At 33.6% G+C, this 20,503-nt stretch overlaps 1 protein-coding gene across 13 annotated transcripts in view; it reads left to right on the forward strand.

The window, feature by feature from the left end:
- The window catches only part of CACNA2D1 (calcium voltage-gated channel auxiliary subunit alpha2delta 1), a 453,733-nt gene that overhangs the window by 211,931 nt on the left and 221,299 nt on the right, over window positions 1-20,503 (forward strand). For all 13 annotated transcript variants that reach the window (XR_004899638.1, XM_036010681.1, XM_028525346.2 and 10 more), the window contains exon 4: window positions 18,552-18,611. Coding sequence is in view for 12 of the 13 variants with exons in the window: in XM_036010681.1 (XP_035866574.1) it covers window positions 18,552-18,611 (60 nt within the window). In the remaining variant the exon portion in view is untranslated. The remainder of the gene's footprint in view (window positions 1-18,551; window positions 18,612-20,503) is intronic.

The following is a 20,503-nucleotide window of genomic DNA, read 5'->3' on the forward strand; positions in this document are numbered from 1 at the left end:
TTCATGCATAGAACAAGGCAGTACAGTCTCGCTGTGGAGATTCTTTCTGTGGATGTGAAGAATGGTATCATTTAGCCTTCTAAGATTATTGCTTTCTGTTATAAAGTTTTAGTCTCTGAATCTTAAAAGACATTCACTAAAGAGGATGACAATGGCAGTTTTTCATGATCAGACACTGCACTGTTTGATTGCAAACTCTAAAATAGGGAATTTTTTTCAAGGAAAAGTAGGCTTAGCTAACTACTTCAGCTTACAAATTCATTCTTAAGTCACTTATCTTTAAAATATATCTGTGATAAAGTTTGTGATTCCTATAGTTCCATTTTATTTAATGTAAACTTTTAATTCATCTATAATTAAAAAAAAATTGTTTCAGTTCTTCTGAAAGTAAAAGCATGTCTCTCTCTTTGAGTAGCTCTAATGCAGCCACTTGTTTTTTTTCACCAATGTCTTTTCCACAGTTAGCCTAGTAGAAGTTCAGGAACAACTCTATGAATGAAGGAAGTTTTTCTACAGAAATCTTCCTTGTGTGAGCCTTTGTCCCTCTTCTATCCTTTTTCTCTAAAAATCAAGTTATTCTGTGTTCTTTCATTACTCTTTAGGATCCACTGTTCTGACGCTTCACCCAGACATGCCACAGTTAGGTGGTACCTCTTATTCTAAAATAATTCTCCTTTGCTTCCAGAAATTTTTCATTATCTGGTATCCTGTTTGTGTCCCATCTAAAAATAATATAATAAACTAATTTGTGGTAGTTCTTTGCTAAAGAAATTTATGATGATTATTTCCATGGATATTCAGTTTGAGTTCTCTGGAATAGGTAATGTATGTGTAGGCCAAAAGAGTGAATCTTGGGTGAAGATACTTCAGAACACTATTGTTCAAGCAGGGAAAAATTTAAGCACAAATGCAGCCTGTTACATCTTTCTGGAGTCCCATTCATGAGTCTCTACCATTCTGCTTAAATGATCCTATTACTTTATGCCTATGTGTTAAACAAGAGCAGAACACTGCAGCCTGAATACTCCTTTTCTTAGTGTTGAAATTGGTGCATTCCTAAAAAAAAAAAAAAAAACTACTTCTGTTTACTGGTTATTTAGCAGGTGGACATTCTACTAAGTTCTTAAAATGATTTTTTTCAACAACATATTACCTCATTTTCGTAGATGGATTAATGCAACATCAATTTACTTGACAAGCAATAAGCCAAATAAATAAAATATTTCTTAAGCATGACCCCTGCATCCACTCATGTTTCACTAACCCACAAGATACCACTTTCTCTCTGGCTCCTAAACTCCTGTTTTGTTTCCTACCTTCTTCTCAAACCCATTTAATGAAGGCTAATATTTTATCAGTATACTTTCATTCTGTATTTTATATTTCTTTCTCTTTGTGATGTTTTCTTTTGGTAGATTGCGAAGGGCCGTGTTCTGAGCATGAAGTTGAGCTGGAAGGTACCACACACAGCATTCTGCAGAGCTCTGAAAGTCAGCTCTACATACATAAAGTAGAAGATCACAAATATGTCTTGACTGGTTTAATTAATTTGATCAATTTTAATCAGTTGATAGCTATCCATTATTTCCCCCCAAACCTTGCCTGTTACCATCTGTTTTTCTTTTTATGTTTATCCACTTATGTGTAGGTTATCTTTTTGAATCCTTTTGGAAATGTATTCTTTTGTGGATTATGTATTTATCTACCTTCAACCTTTGAGACTGATTGAGAGTAAAGACATAGCTTTCATAGATATTCAGTTGAACATAGGCACTTTTTTTAATATTCACCAAATCATGTTTTTCATTATGCCAGATTTTATACTGATGATATTTTTAAAAGCTAAATATTTGTGAAATTTAAATACATGAGTTTTTATAAAATCATCTTTTATTGTCAACCTTAAAAATCAAGGAAAGACAGTGTTAGAGATCTAGTATTCATTAATACTGATTAAATCTTAGATGGGTTATATTTGTTGTCACATTAAATCTTCACCATAAACTTGTGAGGATATTTGAGATTATCTCCTTTTTATAGGGGTAAGAAACTATAATTTAGAGATTATACATAATAAGAGAAAGAGCAACAGTTATACTTTAGATGTGTCTAAATCCATCATGCATCATTTTTGGATATCATTGTATATATAAGTCTTTATTTAATACCATTGATAGGTTCTATGACTTTAAGTGAAATGATATATAACAAAACCCATTTTACCATATAGACTAATCAATGTAAACAGGAGTTAACTTCCTATGGTACCTCTTCAACCTTATAACAAAACATTATTTGAGGACCTGCTATGTGTATGTGTGTGTGTGCTATATGTGATCACTTTTCAAGAACTATTTTATTTTATTCCCTTTGCTCTTACATGTTATCCAATCTGGAGATAAAAATGGGGTTTCCTTGGCCTGTGTGCTTTACTTGGTTGGGTGTCATTCCTCAAAGTGAAAGGTCTCGGGTTCAATTCCTGGTCAGGGCACATGCCTGGCTTGTGGGTTCCCTCCCCTCTCAGGGCAACTATGAGAGGCATATGATCAATGTTTCTCTCTCACATCGATGTTTCTCACCCTCTCTCCCTTCTTTCACCTCTCTCTAAAAATGAGTAAATAAAATCTTCTAAAAAAAGAAAAGTGGAATATAATAAACTTTAAAAAGCATGTTTACCAAAACCTATTTTTTTGAGATTGTCCTGCATATGATTATAAGCTTTTATCTCCATCCGTCTGGAGCATTCTGAGAATACTGTGGGTAGTTTGTGCCCCAGTAATGTCAATGACAGGAAATATTCGGCACCCTCCACTTTGCTGTGCTCTGTAGCACACATCAAATTTGCACTGCCTTGTACTTTTTAACTCCTTATAGAGATTTTGGTGAAATAATTTTTAGCAATTTCTTTCAACAATCCTTGGTGTCTGGATAAGAAAACCAATTAGATGTATATTCAAATATGGCCTATTTCCTTACTGCAGATATATTTGTGTTTATTTTCTCTTTCTTTAGGATAGATTACTTCTTAAAAGCTCATAGATTATTTGGGTAAGTCATTCTTTATTTTTTTTTCAGAAACATCTCATTTGCCTTCCTGAACTTTGTCAAAGTAAATTCAGTCTATGTGAGAAAACTAAGCAGTACCCTTCCCTTCACTTGCCTTTTTAGTCATAGATATTACAGATGTCTCTGCAAAGAATTAGAGTTAATGGAGTTCTGAGGAGGAAACCCTGCTTCCACTATACATTTTTTAGCTGTTTGTTTTGATCTGATCCTTTCTTTTATTTTTGGTGTCCTTTCCTATTGAAACTAGTAAGACTTACCTAATTTTTAGTTACACAGCTTTATCTGGTTTGTTCTATGAGGTCTGTCTGGATAAACTCCAGCCATTGTTAATATAATGAGAATGATTTGCATGACATTGATGTAATCTGGCAGCCAAGGAGAGTGGACTGGAATGCACATGTGTGAACAATGATGACTTCACGGTACTAGTCAGTGGGGGCGGTAGACATTATTGAATGAACATGTGTACTGTGTGGCCATCACATTCAAAATGACTGAGGAAGTAGAGCAATGAATCTGCACCAAATTTTTCATTAAGCTTGAACATTTCTCTGTAGAAACTATTCAGATGATTCAGAAGACTTCAGCTATGGGCAACTGGTGATTGGCAGCTTCATCACAACAATGTGCCCACGCATGCATCACATCCTGTGCAGTTTTTTGGCAAAACATCAAATCATCCAGGTGACTGAGGCCCCCTACAGCCCAGATTTGGTTCCCTGTGACTTCTGACTTTTCCCAAAACTGAAATCACCTTCAAAAAGGAGGAGATTTCAGACTGAATAAGATTTAGGAAAATACAGTGAGGAAGCTGATGGCAATTGGGAGAAATGTGTGAGATCCCAATGTATCTACTTTGAAGGGGACTGAGGCATCATTGTCCTATGTACAATGTTTCTTGTATCTTGTATCTTCTTCAATAAATGTATCACTGTTTCATATTGCATGGCTAGATACCTTCTGGACAGACCTTGTATTGGCTGAGTCAATGAATGATGCAGAAAATCAGTGGAGTGCAGTGGGATGGGGAGAGAAAATTAAACAGGTGTAAAAGGATGCTACTAATTTAGAAAATCAACATAAAATACAGTAAATTCTGAAGGAGACTTTTCTCAAATTCTTAATTGATTGTTTAATACATATCTGAGTTCCTCTCTACTGTATAGGGAATGAGAAGATATTACTCCTTGTTCAGTTTTTCCTCTACTATGTGAGTTTTTGAGAGCAAGTTGTATAGGTTCCTTTATCAGGTGAGACAGAGGCAAGGAGTCTGGAATAGGTGGCCTTATTCATATTCCAGCCTCTCCACCACTTTTGTCAAGCACTTTAGAGAGATTATCCCATCTATCTTTCCTATAAATTTAATAGATACTATCATTAGCTACATTTACAGAGCAATAAACAGACTTCAGGGAGCAGGTAAAGTAAGACAACTTAAACTCTCTAAAGTCTGTTTACTTCTCTATAAATAGAGTTAATGATAGTATCTACTAAATATGTAAGAAAGATAGATGGATGATGGATGATTTTTATGAGGTTCTTGGCAAAGAATAAATATAGAAAAATTTCAGCCTTTATTGTTATTTATATCTCATTATGATGATTAAATGCATACCACCTGTAAAAGAAACTTCATAAGTTATAAGGAGCTACACATATTTTAACTTCCATTTTAACTATTCATTTTTTAATGAATATAAAACTTTAATTTTTCTTAAAAGAAACCTTGAACTTTCCACTTGAGAGCTAGTGTTGAAAATTTTGTCACTTCTTAGTTTATTTCTAAGAAATATGAACAAAAAATTATAGACAATAATGGGAGAATTTTTGATAGTCAGTTACTGGAAGTTTTTGCTGAAATTTTTAAAACATACATGACAACAAAAAGAAATAATAGTATTAGTCAAGTTAACAACAAAAATCCTAAAAAAACTACTAGGTATTTTACAGCAATTTAAAAAAACATTCTCTAAAAAAGAGGGAAACAGGAATGCCATATGTATTTTTTCAACTTAGTAGTATATGATGTTTCTAATATTTAAAACTTAGTAAGTTGCATATTTAACCAATTGGACTGATTTACCCATCACAGTAATTTTCAAAATTTTAGAAACAAAAAATATACAAGTGGGGGAGGAGCACACAGTACACACTTTTATGTACCACCAAATGTAATGCACTTACTTCCACAGTGTGAACAAAAATGAAAATAAAGAGTTGTTTCCTTAGCAACATTAGCAAAACAGAAAATTGCCTACTGTATAAGATCATATTTTTTTAAACTAGCCCAGTCACCAAATTGATGGCCTGTGAGGGTTAATGAAACTCAAAGTTAAATTATTCAAAAGTAAAAATAAATTAAGTTTAAATGGCAGGAATGATAGTTTACTGAGAGTTGAAGAGTGGCCTGTGGTAAAAGAAACAAATCTTCTTTGATATAATAAGAATCAGAGGAAGGGCGGGGGTAGAAGGAGCACCAGAGATGGCAAATCGTGATTGTAAAATTAAAAACAGGGAAAGTGGCTGAAGCAGATAGAATCTGACAGGATCTTGGGCTCCCTGCCATATATTTAGAGCAGAATGATATATACCTGTTTAATTATACCTTTGAAAAGATAAAAGAACTCTTCCTTTTTGCCCTCCATTTTTAACTGAATAATTATTGTTTAATTAATTTATTTTTCATTCTTATTTATTCTATTACAATTGTCCCAGTTTTTCCCCCTTTGCCTTCCTCAGTCCTGCCTTCCCCCCACCCCAACTCCCACAGTCTATATCAACCCCTTTGTCCATGTCCATGGTCATTCATACATGCTCTTTGACTCGTCCCTTCCTGTTCTTTCCACCATCCCCCCCCCCCCCACTTTCCTCTGGCAGCTGTCAGTCTGTTCCCTGTTTCCATGTCTCTGGTTCTGTTTTGCTCATTAGTTTATTTTGTTCATTAGATTCCTCTTATATCATATGGTATTGGTGTTTTACCAACTGGCATATTTCACTTAGCTTAATAGTCTCCAATTCTGTCCATGCTGTAGCAAAGGGTAGGAATTCCTTCTTTCTTTCTGCTATATAGTATTCTATTGTGTAAATGTACCACAGTTTTTTAATCCATTCATCTACTGATGGGCACTTAGGCTGTTTCTACCACTTGGTTATTATAAATAGTGTTGCTCTAAACATTGGGGTGCATTAGTTCTTTTGAATTGGTGTTTTAGGATTCCCAGCAGCCTTAATTAGTAATAGCTATTATTGACAAAAATGTCACTGCTTTTTTGTTTTGCAAAAATCTCTTTTAATCCCTAAATATTCTGTGAAACTGTTATTATTATCTGTGTTTTACAGATAAAGAAACAGAAGTTAGAGAAATGAAATGACTTCTCCCGTATTTTCAAAGTCAATATGAGTTTTATGGTTTTCTGAATTCTTAAACAAGCTCTACACAAAATTTTAACTAAAAAATGAAATCTTCAGAACTGCATTCAGAATAGGTGATGGAAAATGTTAGGCAATATTTTTAGTTACCACATAATGTAGGAAGGCTTTGCACTTACTAGTACTGTATGTGCAGTAGCCGCCCATATCTACTGTCTGTCTACAGAGCCCTCGTGGTGCAGGGGAAGGTAATGGGTACCTGTGAGTTTATTTAAAAAGTTAATAACTCCAGCTGTTTTAAAACTCTTGCATTCTGACAAGAGAATATGCTGATAAACACGTTAGGCATTATAAAATGCTGAAAGATATATTATATTTGAAAAGAACCTTTACTGATGATATAAACATTTTAAGTACTTTCCACTGTAGGGTATTAAAATAAATTTGGAAGACTTTTCTCTTATCTGCCCCTCCTGACAATCTTCTTAAAAAATGTATTCATTTTCTTGATATATATGCAAACATATTTAAGCATATATGAAACTAAAGATATATTACAAAAAGATGTTCTTTTGTCCTAAATATTTATATTTTTGCCTCTAGTTAAGGTTTTGGAAGAGAGTCGAAGCTTTTGTATTCCCTTTCTGTTTTTCACCTTAGAAACAAGAAAAACAGAAAGTATTAGAATAATTTTAAAGGTACTTCTCAATCTGTTATACTACCTCTTTTTATTATGTCAATTTGCATCATGTTCAATTAAATCATGTTTTTGCTATTTTCACATTTCACAAATCATGTTTTTGCTATTTTCACATTTCACATTCAACAAAGTTGACCCATCTCAAATTTGACACACTTTTAGATCTATAGGAAGGCAGAGCTTCATACAAACCATCTGACAGTGAAAAGTGCCCTTCCCACATCTTTTTCCTTTTATTAAAAAGGTGATGTACTTTATTAATTCTCTTATATTACCTGAGTCCTACAAAGATTTGATCATTTCCTTACAAGTATAGCAAATTTGCCGCTTCTACTTTGCATAAGCTTTTGTGCTTTATGCTTTATTTGACAACCTACATATTGAAACAAAGTGAAACCTGAAGCCTTTACAAGTTTTGGCAAATTATGGGTAGTGGCTTCACAAGAGCTAAGCAAGGAAGAGCCCACTTAGTATCCTGGATCCAAGAAAAAAGGAAAGGAAGGAAGGGAGAATTATAAAACTGTAAATAAAAGCAGTGTGTTTCAATAATATATTTCAAAGAGGAAGAATACAGAGAGAAGATAATTTAGGTAATTCTAAATTGCATTTTTATTAATTCTAATTAATTAATTGTAGGACATTATATTGGGGATTCAATAATGTTTTAAAGTTTCTGTAAGCATTTAATATTGTGCTCTGTAACATGCAGTCATTTTACATATTTTGTTAGAAAGGCAAATATATTTCTCTTGTTATTGTTTTAGTTTCCAAAATAAAGTTGTCTCAGGAACAAAGTTCATAAACTATAACATTAGTCAACGGAAGATTCTAAATAATGTTTAAACTTCTGAATTCTTGTCAGTCCAGCTGGGGGACTTCTGCCTCACCATTTTGTCTCCAGTGTGTCTGATTTACCAGGTTTGTTTTTTCTAAAGGCTTTTGAATGATTTGTTGTTATTTTATTTGCCATAGATATAAGAGCTTGATATTAAGAGTAGGAGATAAATCTTCTACTGGAACAGTGCTATGATTTTTATTTTAGAGCAGTGGCTCTCAAACTTTAGTGTACTATAGAATCCCTGGGAGGTCTTGCTAAAGCATAGATTGAGCCCTGGCCTGTGTGGCTCAGTTGCTTGGAACGTTGTCCATACACCGGAAGTCTGCACGTTCCTTTCCCAGTCAGGGCACATACCTAGGTTGTGGGTTGGGCCCCTGGTTGGGGGTGTGGTTGTTGCACATATCATCAGTGTCCTGTTGGGTACTTAGGGAACACAAGCAATCAGTGTTTCTTTTCCTCTCTCCCTCCCGCTCTCTCTGGAATCAATGAATATATCCTTGGATGAGAATTTTAAAAAGGGGAGAAAGAGAAAGAGAGAGAGAAAACAAATTGATGAGGCTCACCCCAAGAATTTCTGATGAAATAGGCGTCAAGTGGTCTCTGAGACTTTGCCAGGTGATGTTGCTCCTGCTGGCTTGGATACCCATTGAGGGGCATTGTTCTAGCACTAAGACTTAAGCAGTGAACAAAATGCATGCTCAGGAAAGAGCTGAAGACAAAATAAATGTGTCAAAATAAATGTGACAGTGATTGTTTATAAAATGTGGAGGTTTATCAGTGAACATTTTTTATGAAAGCACACTCAACTAGATAGCAGGTTTCAAGAAATATCAAGGGTCTGAGATTTTACCATTCTCTCAAGCTAACAAGCTAGCTCACTGCAGTTCCAAAGATTCAGTAGACTCCCTGGGTCACACACAATGGGCTTTATGATCCCAACACAGCAGGCAGCTTGGTATTGTGCTGCCAAAATTTCCTCCAGACTCTCAGGTACAATGGAGGCCATGTGAGTGGTGCACGTGCCCATTGATGTGCTGCAAATTTGTGTCACAGCCAAGGAAACCTGAGCGTGATAAAACCAATCTTTTAAATCAGGCCTGCCACCAAACCTACCTAACTTTTGCCCTGCAGGTTATTTTTATTTTCCTGAGCAACAAATAAATCTGGAGGGAGATATGTTCTCTGTCTTCCCAGGCTTATTGTTATTCTTGAAAAGATAGCCAGGAGCAAAGGCTCTCCCTGCCTCTGTTCACAGGACATGCTTAATTATGAGAGACCAACTCAAGGAGAATGGTCTCCCAACCTGGCCATTGGAGGAAGTAGGACTAATTCAGAGAAAATGGTCAAAACAATTCTGATGCTTAAGTCTTAGAAAATTTATTTCATTTAATTTTTTTTAAGAAAAGTGTATAATAATTCTTCGTAATAACATTTTCAAGATTTCTTGTTTATTAACTTTATTATTTAAGTCACTTATCTATCCTGCAGATTTTATTATCCGGTAGCTGCCATTTAGTGAGGACTTCATAAGCATCCTACGTAACATTTGCAATACAACACAATATATGCACTATAATATTCCTTGTTTTATATTTGAGAAAACTGGCATAAAAGGATGTTATTTCATTTACTGCTGCAAACACCTAGTGCGTGGGAGAGCTGTTTGCACTGTATTATGCTGTTTTAGTTGTTCACAGTAGTGAAATGTAATTGCTGGTTGTGTGATTGTGAAGTCTCATAGGGGTATAAAATGACCAAGTTAGGGTGACTTTGGTTCATTATTTGATTTATTCATAGACAGTTTATTGGTTGGCATAGTGATTAAAGGCCTTTGGAATTAGCATGGAATGTTCAACAGAATTCAGTTCTCAGTTGAAGGATGCTGTTTGAGTTTCTTGAATATATAATCCCCTAATGTAAGTATTCTGACATTGTAACTTAACTACATGGGAACCTAGAGTCCATTATTAATAGGATAAAGGACTAGATTAGTTTTATGTACTCCCCTCCCCTCCCCTGTCTTCTCCACTATCCAAATTCTCTTCTACACACTGATTCTTTTCTTAGTTTTTTGAAACCACATTAATATTCAATGTTTCAAGAACAAGACAACTGATTATATATTAATTCTGGAATCCTGGAGTAGGATTACATGGATTAGCTTGGATCCCAGTCACATCCCCAACCAAATTCTATGTAATTTAAGGATCAGGTAATAATGAATTGATCTAGCAATTTTAAAGAATTGAATGGTGATGTATTTATTTAGCAACATGTTTATTATGTAGGGAGAAAACTTTTCTGGCCCCTCAAAATGTCAAAATAAGAATGATGATCTAGTGAATGTAGTTATAAATCTTGATCCAACTGAGATAAAACATTGAAAATACTTGGAAATTAATTATTTCTACATTGGCACACACATTACTTGGGTGTCTAGTCTATACTGCATTGCATAAGGTTCATGAGTTGTGCTGACGTGAAAGAACTGCTTCTTGTACCAGTGGAACTCACATTTAGTGTTTCATTATGGGGGAGGGAGGAAGAGAGAGAATGAAAATTGAATACAGCATAATTTGCGTCATGATATGGTTCTAGTAAAGGGCAGTAAGTTAGTTGTTGACTTCCATGAAATTGTCCTTCTACTTACAACAGTGGTTCTCAAAGAGTAATTAAATCCATATGTTAATATAGCTAAAATATTTCCTTCTAGAACTGGGTTCTCAAAGTTTAGCCCAAGGAAAAGGTATACTATATTAAACATACAGTTTTCTGGGAATAATCACAGGTGTAAAATCAGAGTCTTTGGATGGAGGGGGAGTTGAGAGGGTTCATATGAGGTGTAGGTATGTTGAACAAGCTCATCTGGTGACTCTTCAGAGTTGTCCAAGTGTAAAGCTGATGTGGAAATTATATTTACTTAAACAGTTTTTCATTTTATTGTTTTGTGCTATAGAGCCAAAAAAGTTAATGATGTTTACCAGTTGTATATTATTTACATTTACTACTGCTGAAAAGAATTATACTGTTCTTACCAAATGACATCTCTTTTATCCTGGCTTCTGTATTCTAAGAGTCTGCCAATTTATTTGGAGCTAATTACATCTCTGAAGATTAGACCTGAAGCTTTGTGATTAATTTCAAAAGCAATTCCTGACTTTGGCACATCCATGACTGAAATCTATAAAACATGATCCAGAAGCCATATTCCAAAGATTTATTTTTCACTGGGCTACAAATGAAAAAATAAGTGATGACTTGCTTGATTTTAGCAATTTTTATTTTTGTGTTTTGCATATATTATACTCCCTTAAAGCTTACAGTACAAGGAAATATAGTGTTTATCTTATAAAATTTTTATTTTGTATCACCTGGAATGAAATGAATTATAAGAAAATGATAGCTGTCAAAGAGAATTAATATGTCACCTTACATCGCATCTTATGCAGAGTAAGATTTATATGTGATGTGGATTAATATAACCACATATTAGTATCTTACTATTAATCTTGATAATTCTCATCTATGTCATAATTACAGTATTTGCAGGTATTAAATATTTGAGTAGACACAAATAACAAGGCTATATAATTTATTCTACTTGATCAGTGTATTTGCAAATAATTTTAATCAGTGTATATATTAAAAACTACACATTATGTTGTCTGTTCTGTTTCTTATAAGAAACAATAATCAAGAAGGCAAACTCCCATTTTTCTCCTCAGTAAACTCAGACAGGCTGCTGCTAAGCTATTTCATCAGGATTTGGTAGAATTTCTCAAATCATTGAAGTGTATTTTTCTAAATTAAAGTAGAATTTATTTAAAAAATCCTTGTGTCTTAGAATCAATTTGGGATTGCCCTGCTGGAAAAACAAATGTGAATTGGAAAAAAATAAATTTAATTATTGTAATTATGTGTTCATGTTTCATGTTATTAAACAAAAGCAGAAAGTCTGCAAAGATATATTTTAGGCAAGCAGAAGTAAAACATCAAATGTTTAGTCATCTTTGTCAAAGTGGGCTTGCTAACCCATAACACCATAGTGAGGAGGGATCAAAACATCTGTGGATAGGTTGCCTTGCTTAAGTGTTGACTTAGCATCTCTCAAACTGCATCAGTAATGTCTGTGTGAAGAGAGTGATAGTCTCTGGATGGAAAGAAAGAATAGACAGAACTGTATTTACAAATAAGGCCTGTTGCTATGTTCTGATGATAAAGATGCAATAAATGCATCTTTTGGAGCTAAAAAAGCATTTTAAAGATGGTTCCAGCTTTGTTTCCTTGAGGGTTCTTCCGTCTTCTAGGCACCTTATCTGTACTTTCCAAAATCCTGAGCAAACAGTTTCTCAAAACTCCCTGAAATTAAATGATTCTCTTGTTCAGTCTAAACCATTACTTGCAAGAATGATGGGTTTGTCTTCTCCTTAGACAAATCCATACCCCACCCCTAGTAAAGCATATAGAGTTTCTCTTTGGCATTTAACCTACATGCAACCTATTAGAAGAATCGACAGTATCAACATAACATTTACATACTTTAAAAATACATGTAAAATGGTGCCAAAGAATATGAGGTCTGTCCAGAAAAAGTCCAGCCATTGTTAATATAACAAGAACAATCTGCATGACATTGATGTAACTTGACAGCCTAGGAGAGTAGACTGGAATGCCCATGCATGAACAATGGTGACTTCACTGTACTAGTCATTGGGGGCGGTAGACACCATTGAGTGAGCATGTGTACTGTCTGATCATCACATTCAAAATGACTGAGTGAGTAGAGCAATGAAAAATGCATCAAGTCTTGCATTAAGTTTGGACATTCCTCTGTGGAAGCCTATCAGATGATTCAGAAGGCCACAGGCATGGGCAATTGGTGATTGGAAGCTTCATCACAACAATGTGCCTGCTCATGCATCATATCTCATGAAGAGTTTTTGGTGAAACATCAAATCACCCAGGTGACTGAGGGACCCTACAGCCCAGGTTTGGCACCTGTGACTTTTGACTTTTCCCAAAACTAAAACCACCTTTGAAAGGGAGATTTCAGACCATTGAAGAGATTCAGGAAAATATGATGGGGCAGCTGATGGCGATTGGGAGAACTATGTGAGGTCCCAAGGTGCCTACTTTGAAGGGAACTGAGGTATCATTGTCCTATAAACAATGTTTCATGTATCTTTTATCTTCTTCAATAAATGTCTCTTTTTCATATTGTGTGGCTGGATACCTTCTGTACAGACCTTGTATAGACTGATTCATTATAGTAATTGCTATAAGTAGAGAAATTGATAAAAGGAGGTAACTAAGGTGAGCTTCAAGGTTATTTATAGTATTTTATTTTATCCATAAATAATTATTAAAGCAAATATTTAAAAAATGAATTCTGGGTTATGGGTTTCAGACTATTTCATACTTTTTACTATTTTTCATATTTTATAATGAAATTTAAAAAATTCATTATAAAATCTCCTTTCTCATTTTGTTTATGGTAAAAATAAAATAAAATTAAGTTAAACTTATTGGATGGACTACTATATTAAACCCACATTCCTTGGATGCATATGCTTTGGGACCTCCATGTAGGTCTACATAGGAGAGCTTTTCAGTTGGGCAGCATACAGTAAAAATATAGGGACCATTAAGATATTTTCATTTGTTTCACTCTTATATACACATGTTCAAGTGGTCATTGGTGACTATAATTCTATATAGCCTGTTCTGTGAGGTTACATTTGTAAGATTCAAGTGGTATCAAAACTTTATTGAATTTACAATGTACTAGATATTTAGCATACCAAATACAAAATATATAAAGTGCTTATTACTATTGTTATTCTTACCTGCAAAAAAAGTATTAAGTTCATTGCCTAAAATTTCAGTTTGTGAATGACAGCACCAAAATTGGAAACCAAACCTGTCTCATTTAAAAGTGCATGCTCATTATACAATAGTTCCAAAATGATTGTACCTGTACATTTTCCTTCAAAACATCCGAGTCTGTTATTCATCTATATCTTCTATTTTCAATAGGTATTGTTAGCCTATTCAATTGTTTATCCTAGTTTTTCGTTATGTTAAGAACATTGGATGGAGATAGGCCAAATTCATTAGAATGATAAAAGATTGTCAAACCGGACATAACACAATGATTTGCTATTTTTTATTGGGTGTTAATTAATTGAACATTAATTACATAACACATGAATATTTTACTTGCATTGGTTTTTTGTGGAGCTCTCTTGCTATTTATTTATTTATTTATTTATTATTGTTGTCCTGTTACAGTTGTCTTAATTTTCTCCTGTTGCTCTCCCCTGCCCCTCCTATCCCCTAACTCCCATAATCAGTGACCCCCTGTCCCCTTGTTGTCCATGTCCATGGGTCCTTTATACTTGTTCATATTAGGAAGAAAAGTCTTCACGTACACTAGCCACATAAATTGTTTTGAATTAGAGATGTTTCTTTGAGTGATGTTTCTAAGTTAGTTCTTGATTAACACGAGTATCACCATTATTGAAGTCTAACTGAACTGTCCTAAAATCCCTGAAAGTTTCCTGTCAAAGCTGTCCAAGAAATTTTTGTCTAATTAAGCATTTTAGAAATCATCTTGTATCTTTTATCCACAATTAACTTGCAGTGTAGGAAGCAGATTATTTACAGGTTTAGAAGAGTCTCTTTCCAAGAGAAAATATATTTAGGTATAGTTAAGGAGAATGATAGAATTATTTCTTTATACACTGTATAATTATAGTCTTTTGATTAGACTTTCATATCACCTGAACAGAATTCAATGCTAGTGGAGGAGATAAAGACATGTCAGAAAGTGACAGCTGAGAATGAATAGGCCTTCAAGGGAGCTGATCTTTCCCTGATCTGATAAGAAGTCTTCCTTTCTCTGTTTCTGTTCTTTTCCTTTCAGGACCCTGCATATCAGAAGCTTTTTCTCTGATTAGCAATAGTCTCTGAGGATTTCAGGATTTAAGCGCAAGACCTATGTAAAGAAAGTTCTAAAACTGATACACAATTTTTGTGATATTTTTGTTTTTAGTCTGTAGCAATTGCTAAAATCTTGCTGGGCAATTTCTCATTAACCTGAAATAATTCTCTATTGATGTTTTTGATTTTGATAATACTTTCTCTGCATATAGTCTATGAATGACTAGTGATGTTAACACTTTTGATAGGTTTAATGGAAACTAAAGTTTGTTCTTGTGGAATGAGAATTAACTTTGGAGTCAGAAGGCTTAGGTTCAAGTCCATTTTGATAAACTTCTGAAACCTTAAATCATCATTAAAATGATTTTCTATTTCAAATGTTCAAACCAATAGCTAGTTAGGGATGTATATATTATTATATATCTATGACATTGTATATATCTTTAGTGTTTTATACCCAAAGGATTTTTATATATATCCTGTGTGCTGTTTCATTTATAATCAAGTCATTTAATGAATCTTTCTGCATGCTTTCATATGAGCAGAATTAAGTTTTAGTTTTCTGTCAGAGGTGCTTATGCTGAGCCAGGTTCTTTGTTTCTATTTGGTGCTTGGTCTAATTTTAATGATTGATACTATTACTATCAATTAAATGAGAAAAAACTCATTTTCTTTTTTTTCTGATGTGTTGTTGTTACAGGCTATATTAAACAGCCAATATGAAAGCAGGAATGCTCTACCAAGCAAATGATAGAATTATTTTCACATTTTATTATGTAGGAATTTTATCAGTCTTAACACATTTGCCCATGACATTTAGTGGTCGATCATTGGCTTTAAAGAAAAATATCACTTGACCAGAAAAGAAGTTAATTAGGGACTTGAAGTATCCAGAAGACATGTCAGTTTTCTGTAAGTCAAGACTAGCTGGTGTTTTGCCACAAGAAAGAACACCGTCAGTAACTATTTGTTTTAGTCCCCAAGATAGACTTCTTAAATATCTAAAGTCAGTATTATGTTTGATCATTAATCTTGTTGGATTCCAAATTATTTTATTAATTTCTTCATGAACTAAGAAGATAACAGTAGTGCATTTTGTGACTGTGTATTTTTACATTTCCAAACTAGGGATGTAAAAATTAGCAACTTTTGAGCTTCAAACCAACTTTTTAACATATATGTTTTTCTTATATGCAACTATATCTAAGTTTCTAAAACTATTGCTGAATCTTATAACAAATGGCATTTACTTCATAAAATTAATGTTTAAAAATATATATTAGAAATAGAGCTGATTTAAACTTTCCTCCACCAAGGAGAATTATCTTACAGTTTGTTGCCATTGTTCATTCCTCTTTAGTTTTTTCCTAAAAATAAACTGAGATGATTACTGTCATTACAGTGTATTAAGCATTGGTTATGTTTACATTATAAGCCCTGTGATTCTGGATCAGACCCATTAGTTGTACTTTCTTCTTATGCTGTCTGGAGTAGAGACAGCCTGCTAGAGTTTGAGCTCCTTCCTTGAGAACTGTATGCCACTGTGGCTGAATATTCTCTCTGTGTTTTGTTTGTTGGGGTGGCATTCTTCTTCCGTGCATTGTAAAAGGAAGAATCTTAATAGTCCCCCCTAAGAGGTAAAGACATTCTAGAGTTCTAATATTTCCTAATCTACAAAACAATATTTAACTTATTTTATTTTACCCAGTATTTTGTTTAAATTCATGTTTAAGTTTATTATTTACTGCATACATATGAACATTCAGCTGTTCTTACATTGAGGGAAGACTTACATTTTACATTTTGTTGAGAGTATACCTTCATGTTTATTTTCTCATTTTGTCTCTTTATCTTCCCACACTGGTTTTTTTCTTTAATAAAGAAATCACTTCCATTTTTATTCACTTTTTTGCTACATTTTCACACTGAATTTGCTTCCAAAAGTAGAGCGATGTAATACTACTGAAACATATGCACTGTTCTTTTAGCTTTGCCCTGTTTCGTTCTTTGTTTTTGTATGGATAAAGAACCTTGTCTTGGTTTCTTTCTCTGGTACAATGTCTAACATTGACTTGCTCCTATTGTACTCCATTTCTCCTTGGTAGCTGATAACCGAAATTTTTGTCATTTAAGTATGCTGAACAATTTTCCTTTCAATTCACCTTAGGGACTTTTAAATTGAGATCTCCCATTCAGCAATATTTTGTAGTCATGGATAATACCTACATAATAGTTTAGAAAAATAAACAGGTTATATTAAATAGCAGGTAATAGAAGTCAGTACACTAATACAAAAACTGCTCTGAAGGGTTGTTTCCATTTTCCAGTGTTGTCTGGACTTGCACAGAAAGAACGCACACTGAGGCTAGTTCATTGTGAAAGATTAAACACATGAACTAGTGAACCTCTGTGAGACTTATAGTAAAACCATGCCTGATCATTTATCTCTTAACAAATGAGTATAATGTGGTCACATGTATTATATTTGATGTTGTACTTGTCCTGTTACTGCCGCTATCTTCTAACTCTGGGTGGGGGGCAAACCGCAGATCCACACACTGAGCCATTTTCTCACATGGACACAAAGTGAAAATGGAATCGTAATTATGCTTCAGAGTAAGATAGCTGTTACACGTATTGCTTAGTGTCTGCCAAGCACTGTTCTAAGCACTTTATATGTAACTCATTTAATTCTTTTAACAATCCATGAGGTAAATGCTCACATTATTCACATGAGAAAATGGGAGAAGAAACTTAAGTTTTCCCAAGTTTTCACAGTTAGTATGCAGTAGGGTTGGTAGTCTGGTTTCATATTTGTGTTCTTAATCACTAAATGTTTCATCTCTGGTAAAATCTTATTACATGGAAAACATAATAGTAACACTGGGAAATACAAAGAGAAAGCCTAAAAACAAGGGAAGGAAAATAAACAAATCTATCCGCAAAAAGTGATTAGCAGACTGACATAATAGACACTTTATCTCCAACCTAGGAAAATAAGAGTATGCGATTCTCTAACTCATTTGCTATTCAAGACTGAAAGTAAATAAAGCCATTTGCAGCTGTGCAGATTGTGACAGCTTGCTAGTGCTCACAGATTATCTCTGAAAGGACTGTTAAGAATGTTCTTTAGCAAGGTGGAAATTACTACATTTTTGTGGCTTTTGATTAAAAAAAACTCAATATGCTATTAAAAAGATGCCTAGTACAGTGCTTAATACACACTATTGATTTCTCAGTGTCAATTCCTTTCCACTTTTATAGAAATATATGCTATAAAGGTATGTACGAACAAAAATTTACCAAGATTAATATACTCTACTGATTAAAGCTTTTTCAAGAAACTGAAATGTTAGTGCCACTTGAAGAGAACATTACTGCCAATGATGGTAGAGCTAATGGACTTAATGTATTGAGGAATAGTCTCTTACTTATATTACTAAAAGGTACAATAAATACATATACTGTATATCAACTTTAGTAGGTAAGATTACTAAATTATTTAGAATTTGTAAATCATAAATAAGGAGTTGCTCCTGTTTTTTATGCTCATAATTGATTTGAAAGCCCAAGCACTCTAACAATTACATGTTTATGTGGTCATTCGAATACTAAGATTTATTGTTTTCTTTTCAGCGCCTGGCTTTGGAAGCAGAGAAAGTTCAAGCAGCCCACCAGTGGAGGGAGGATTTTGCAGTAAGGACACTTTTTTTACCACTTGGTTTAAAAGACGATTTGTGGTATTTGTAAAGTAATGATTGCATTAAAATATTTAATGATGAAATCTTATGATATTATGGGAACAAAAAACAGCTATAGTTTGTTGCTTTAAAAAACTGCTTTGGAGCCCTGGCTGGTGTAGCTCAGTGGATTGAGCGCGGGCTGGGAACCAAAGTGTCCCAGGTTCGATTCCCAGCAGGGTACATTCCTGGGTTGCAGGCCATAACCCCCAGCAACCGCACATTGATGTTCCTCTCTCTCTCTCTCTCTCTCTCTCTCTCTCTCTCTCTCCATCTATCTATCTCTATCTCCCTCCCATCCCTCCCTAAAAATAAATAAATAAAATCTTAAAAAAAAAACAAAAAAAACTGCTTTGGATAGTCAGGACCAATTAAATTATTCAGAATGTTCCTGGTTATGTTCCATATATCCTTTAAAATGGTCATTGACATGTTCTTCCATACTGAATGGTATTTATAAAGTTAATTATAATAAAATACCATTAAATTACAATATCCAAATAAACTTTGTAGACATCATGAATATGCTAGTTGAAAACAAGTTACATTTAAACACTTTGTTTGTGAAACGTGATATGCATATTATAATCACCTTGATGGTGGGCAATGTGATTAAAGTGAGAACATATTAAACCTCATAAAATTAAATTTGTTCTTCTTTAGCTAGGAGTAATCTTTCATCTACTCTGGCCTACTTTTAGAAATGCCAACTAATATTAACTTTTCTGTGTATTAACTTTTGTGCTCCAAGAATCATTGTGATGATTATACAAATAGCATAAATTATTCTTATAATGAGTGCTGTCTATCCATCCATCTATCTATCTGTTCAACCTATCCTCTGTTTATCTTCTTTCAACCAGTTAACACAGTGAAAAGGTCTGTCTGTAATAGTCAGTTAAAATATTTCTGTTACTTATTTGACTTTTTCACTTATATTGAATTTTTGAGGGGAGGTTTTTGATCATAGAAACATTCCAGACAATTTATTTTGGGGATCTTAAAATAGGAATAGACAATAAGGGACAGCTTGATTTTACTATTCAGTTGTCTTTGAATGTTTTACAAAACTAAAATCTCAAATTTGAAGGTTAAGAAAGTTATGCTTCAGCAGAACTAAATTGAGGTTCAGTAATTAGCACTTTTACTTTGTGTTTTTATGATTATATTGTACAGGAAAGAAAAACTCACTAAATGATATTTATTCACTTACATGAATGATTAATCTGTACTTGATACTTCTATTATTTATTTTTACTATCTTTTTCTCAAATTAATATTTCTTAAACAAACTTTTAGTCTACTAAGTGAAGACTCTATCTGACTACTATAGGTTTGATTTTGTCCCTAAATTGATCACATTGCTTGATTCATCAGTATCATGTAGATACTAACTTGGTCCACAATTTTTTGTCATAAGTAGGTTAAGAAAGATCAGTTTGTCATCCATAATATATAAATAAAAAATCAGATATTAAGTTAAAATTTAATTTTGTGTTAAGAATTAATACAAAGCAATGACTACAAAATTGTAAGCTCATGCAGTGAAGATTTTACAATGTAATTTGTTGCTTTGAGATAAAAGGAAACGAATTTGTTTATTGAATAGAAAAAAAACAGCTGGACTTATTTATCCAAATAAGTATTCTTTTTGATTATTTAATCTTCTCCTCCAACTTAGGTGGCATACTAAAATCCAGCATAAAGTCATAATAGATGTAAAGCCAGACCATATATTCTGCCTAGGATTGTTATTGTAAAATTGGTTGTTTTATTTTAAATCACAAGTAATTCGGAGAATCCCAAAATCAAGTTTATCCAGATTAGATACTTTTATATATAGATTCC

Source organism: Phyllostomus discolor, chromosome 10, assembly GCF_004126475.2.
Source record: "Phyllostomus discolor isolate MPI-MPIP mPhyDis1 chromosome 10, mPhyDis1.pri.v3, whole genome shotgun sequence".
Classification (NCBI taxonomy): Eukaryota; Metazoa; Chordata; class Mammalia; order Chiroptera; family Phyllostomidae; genus Phyllostomus; species Phyllostomus discolor.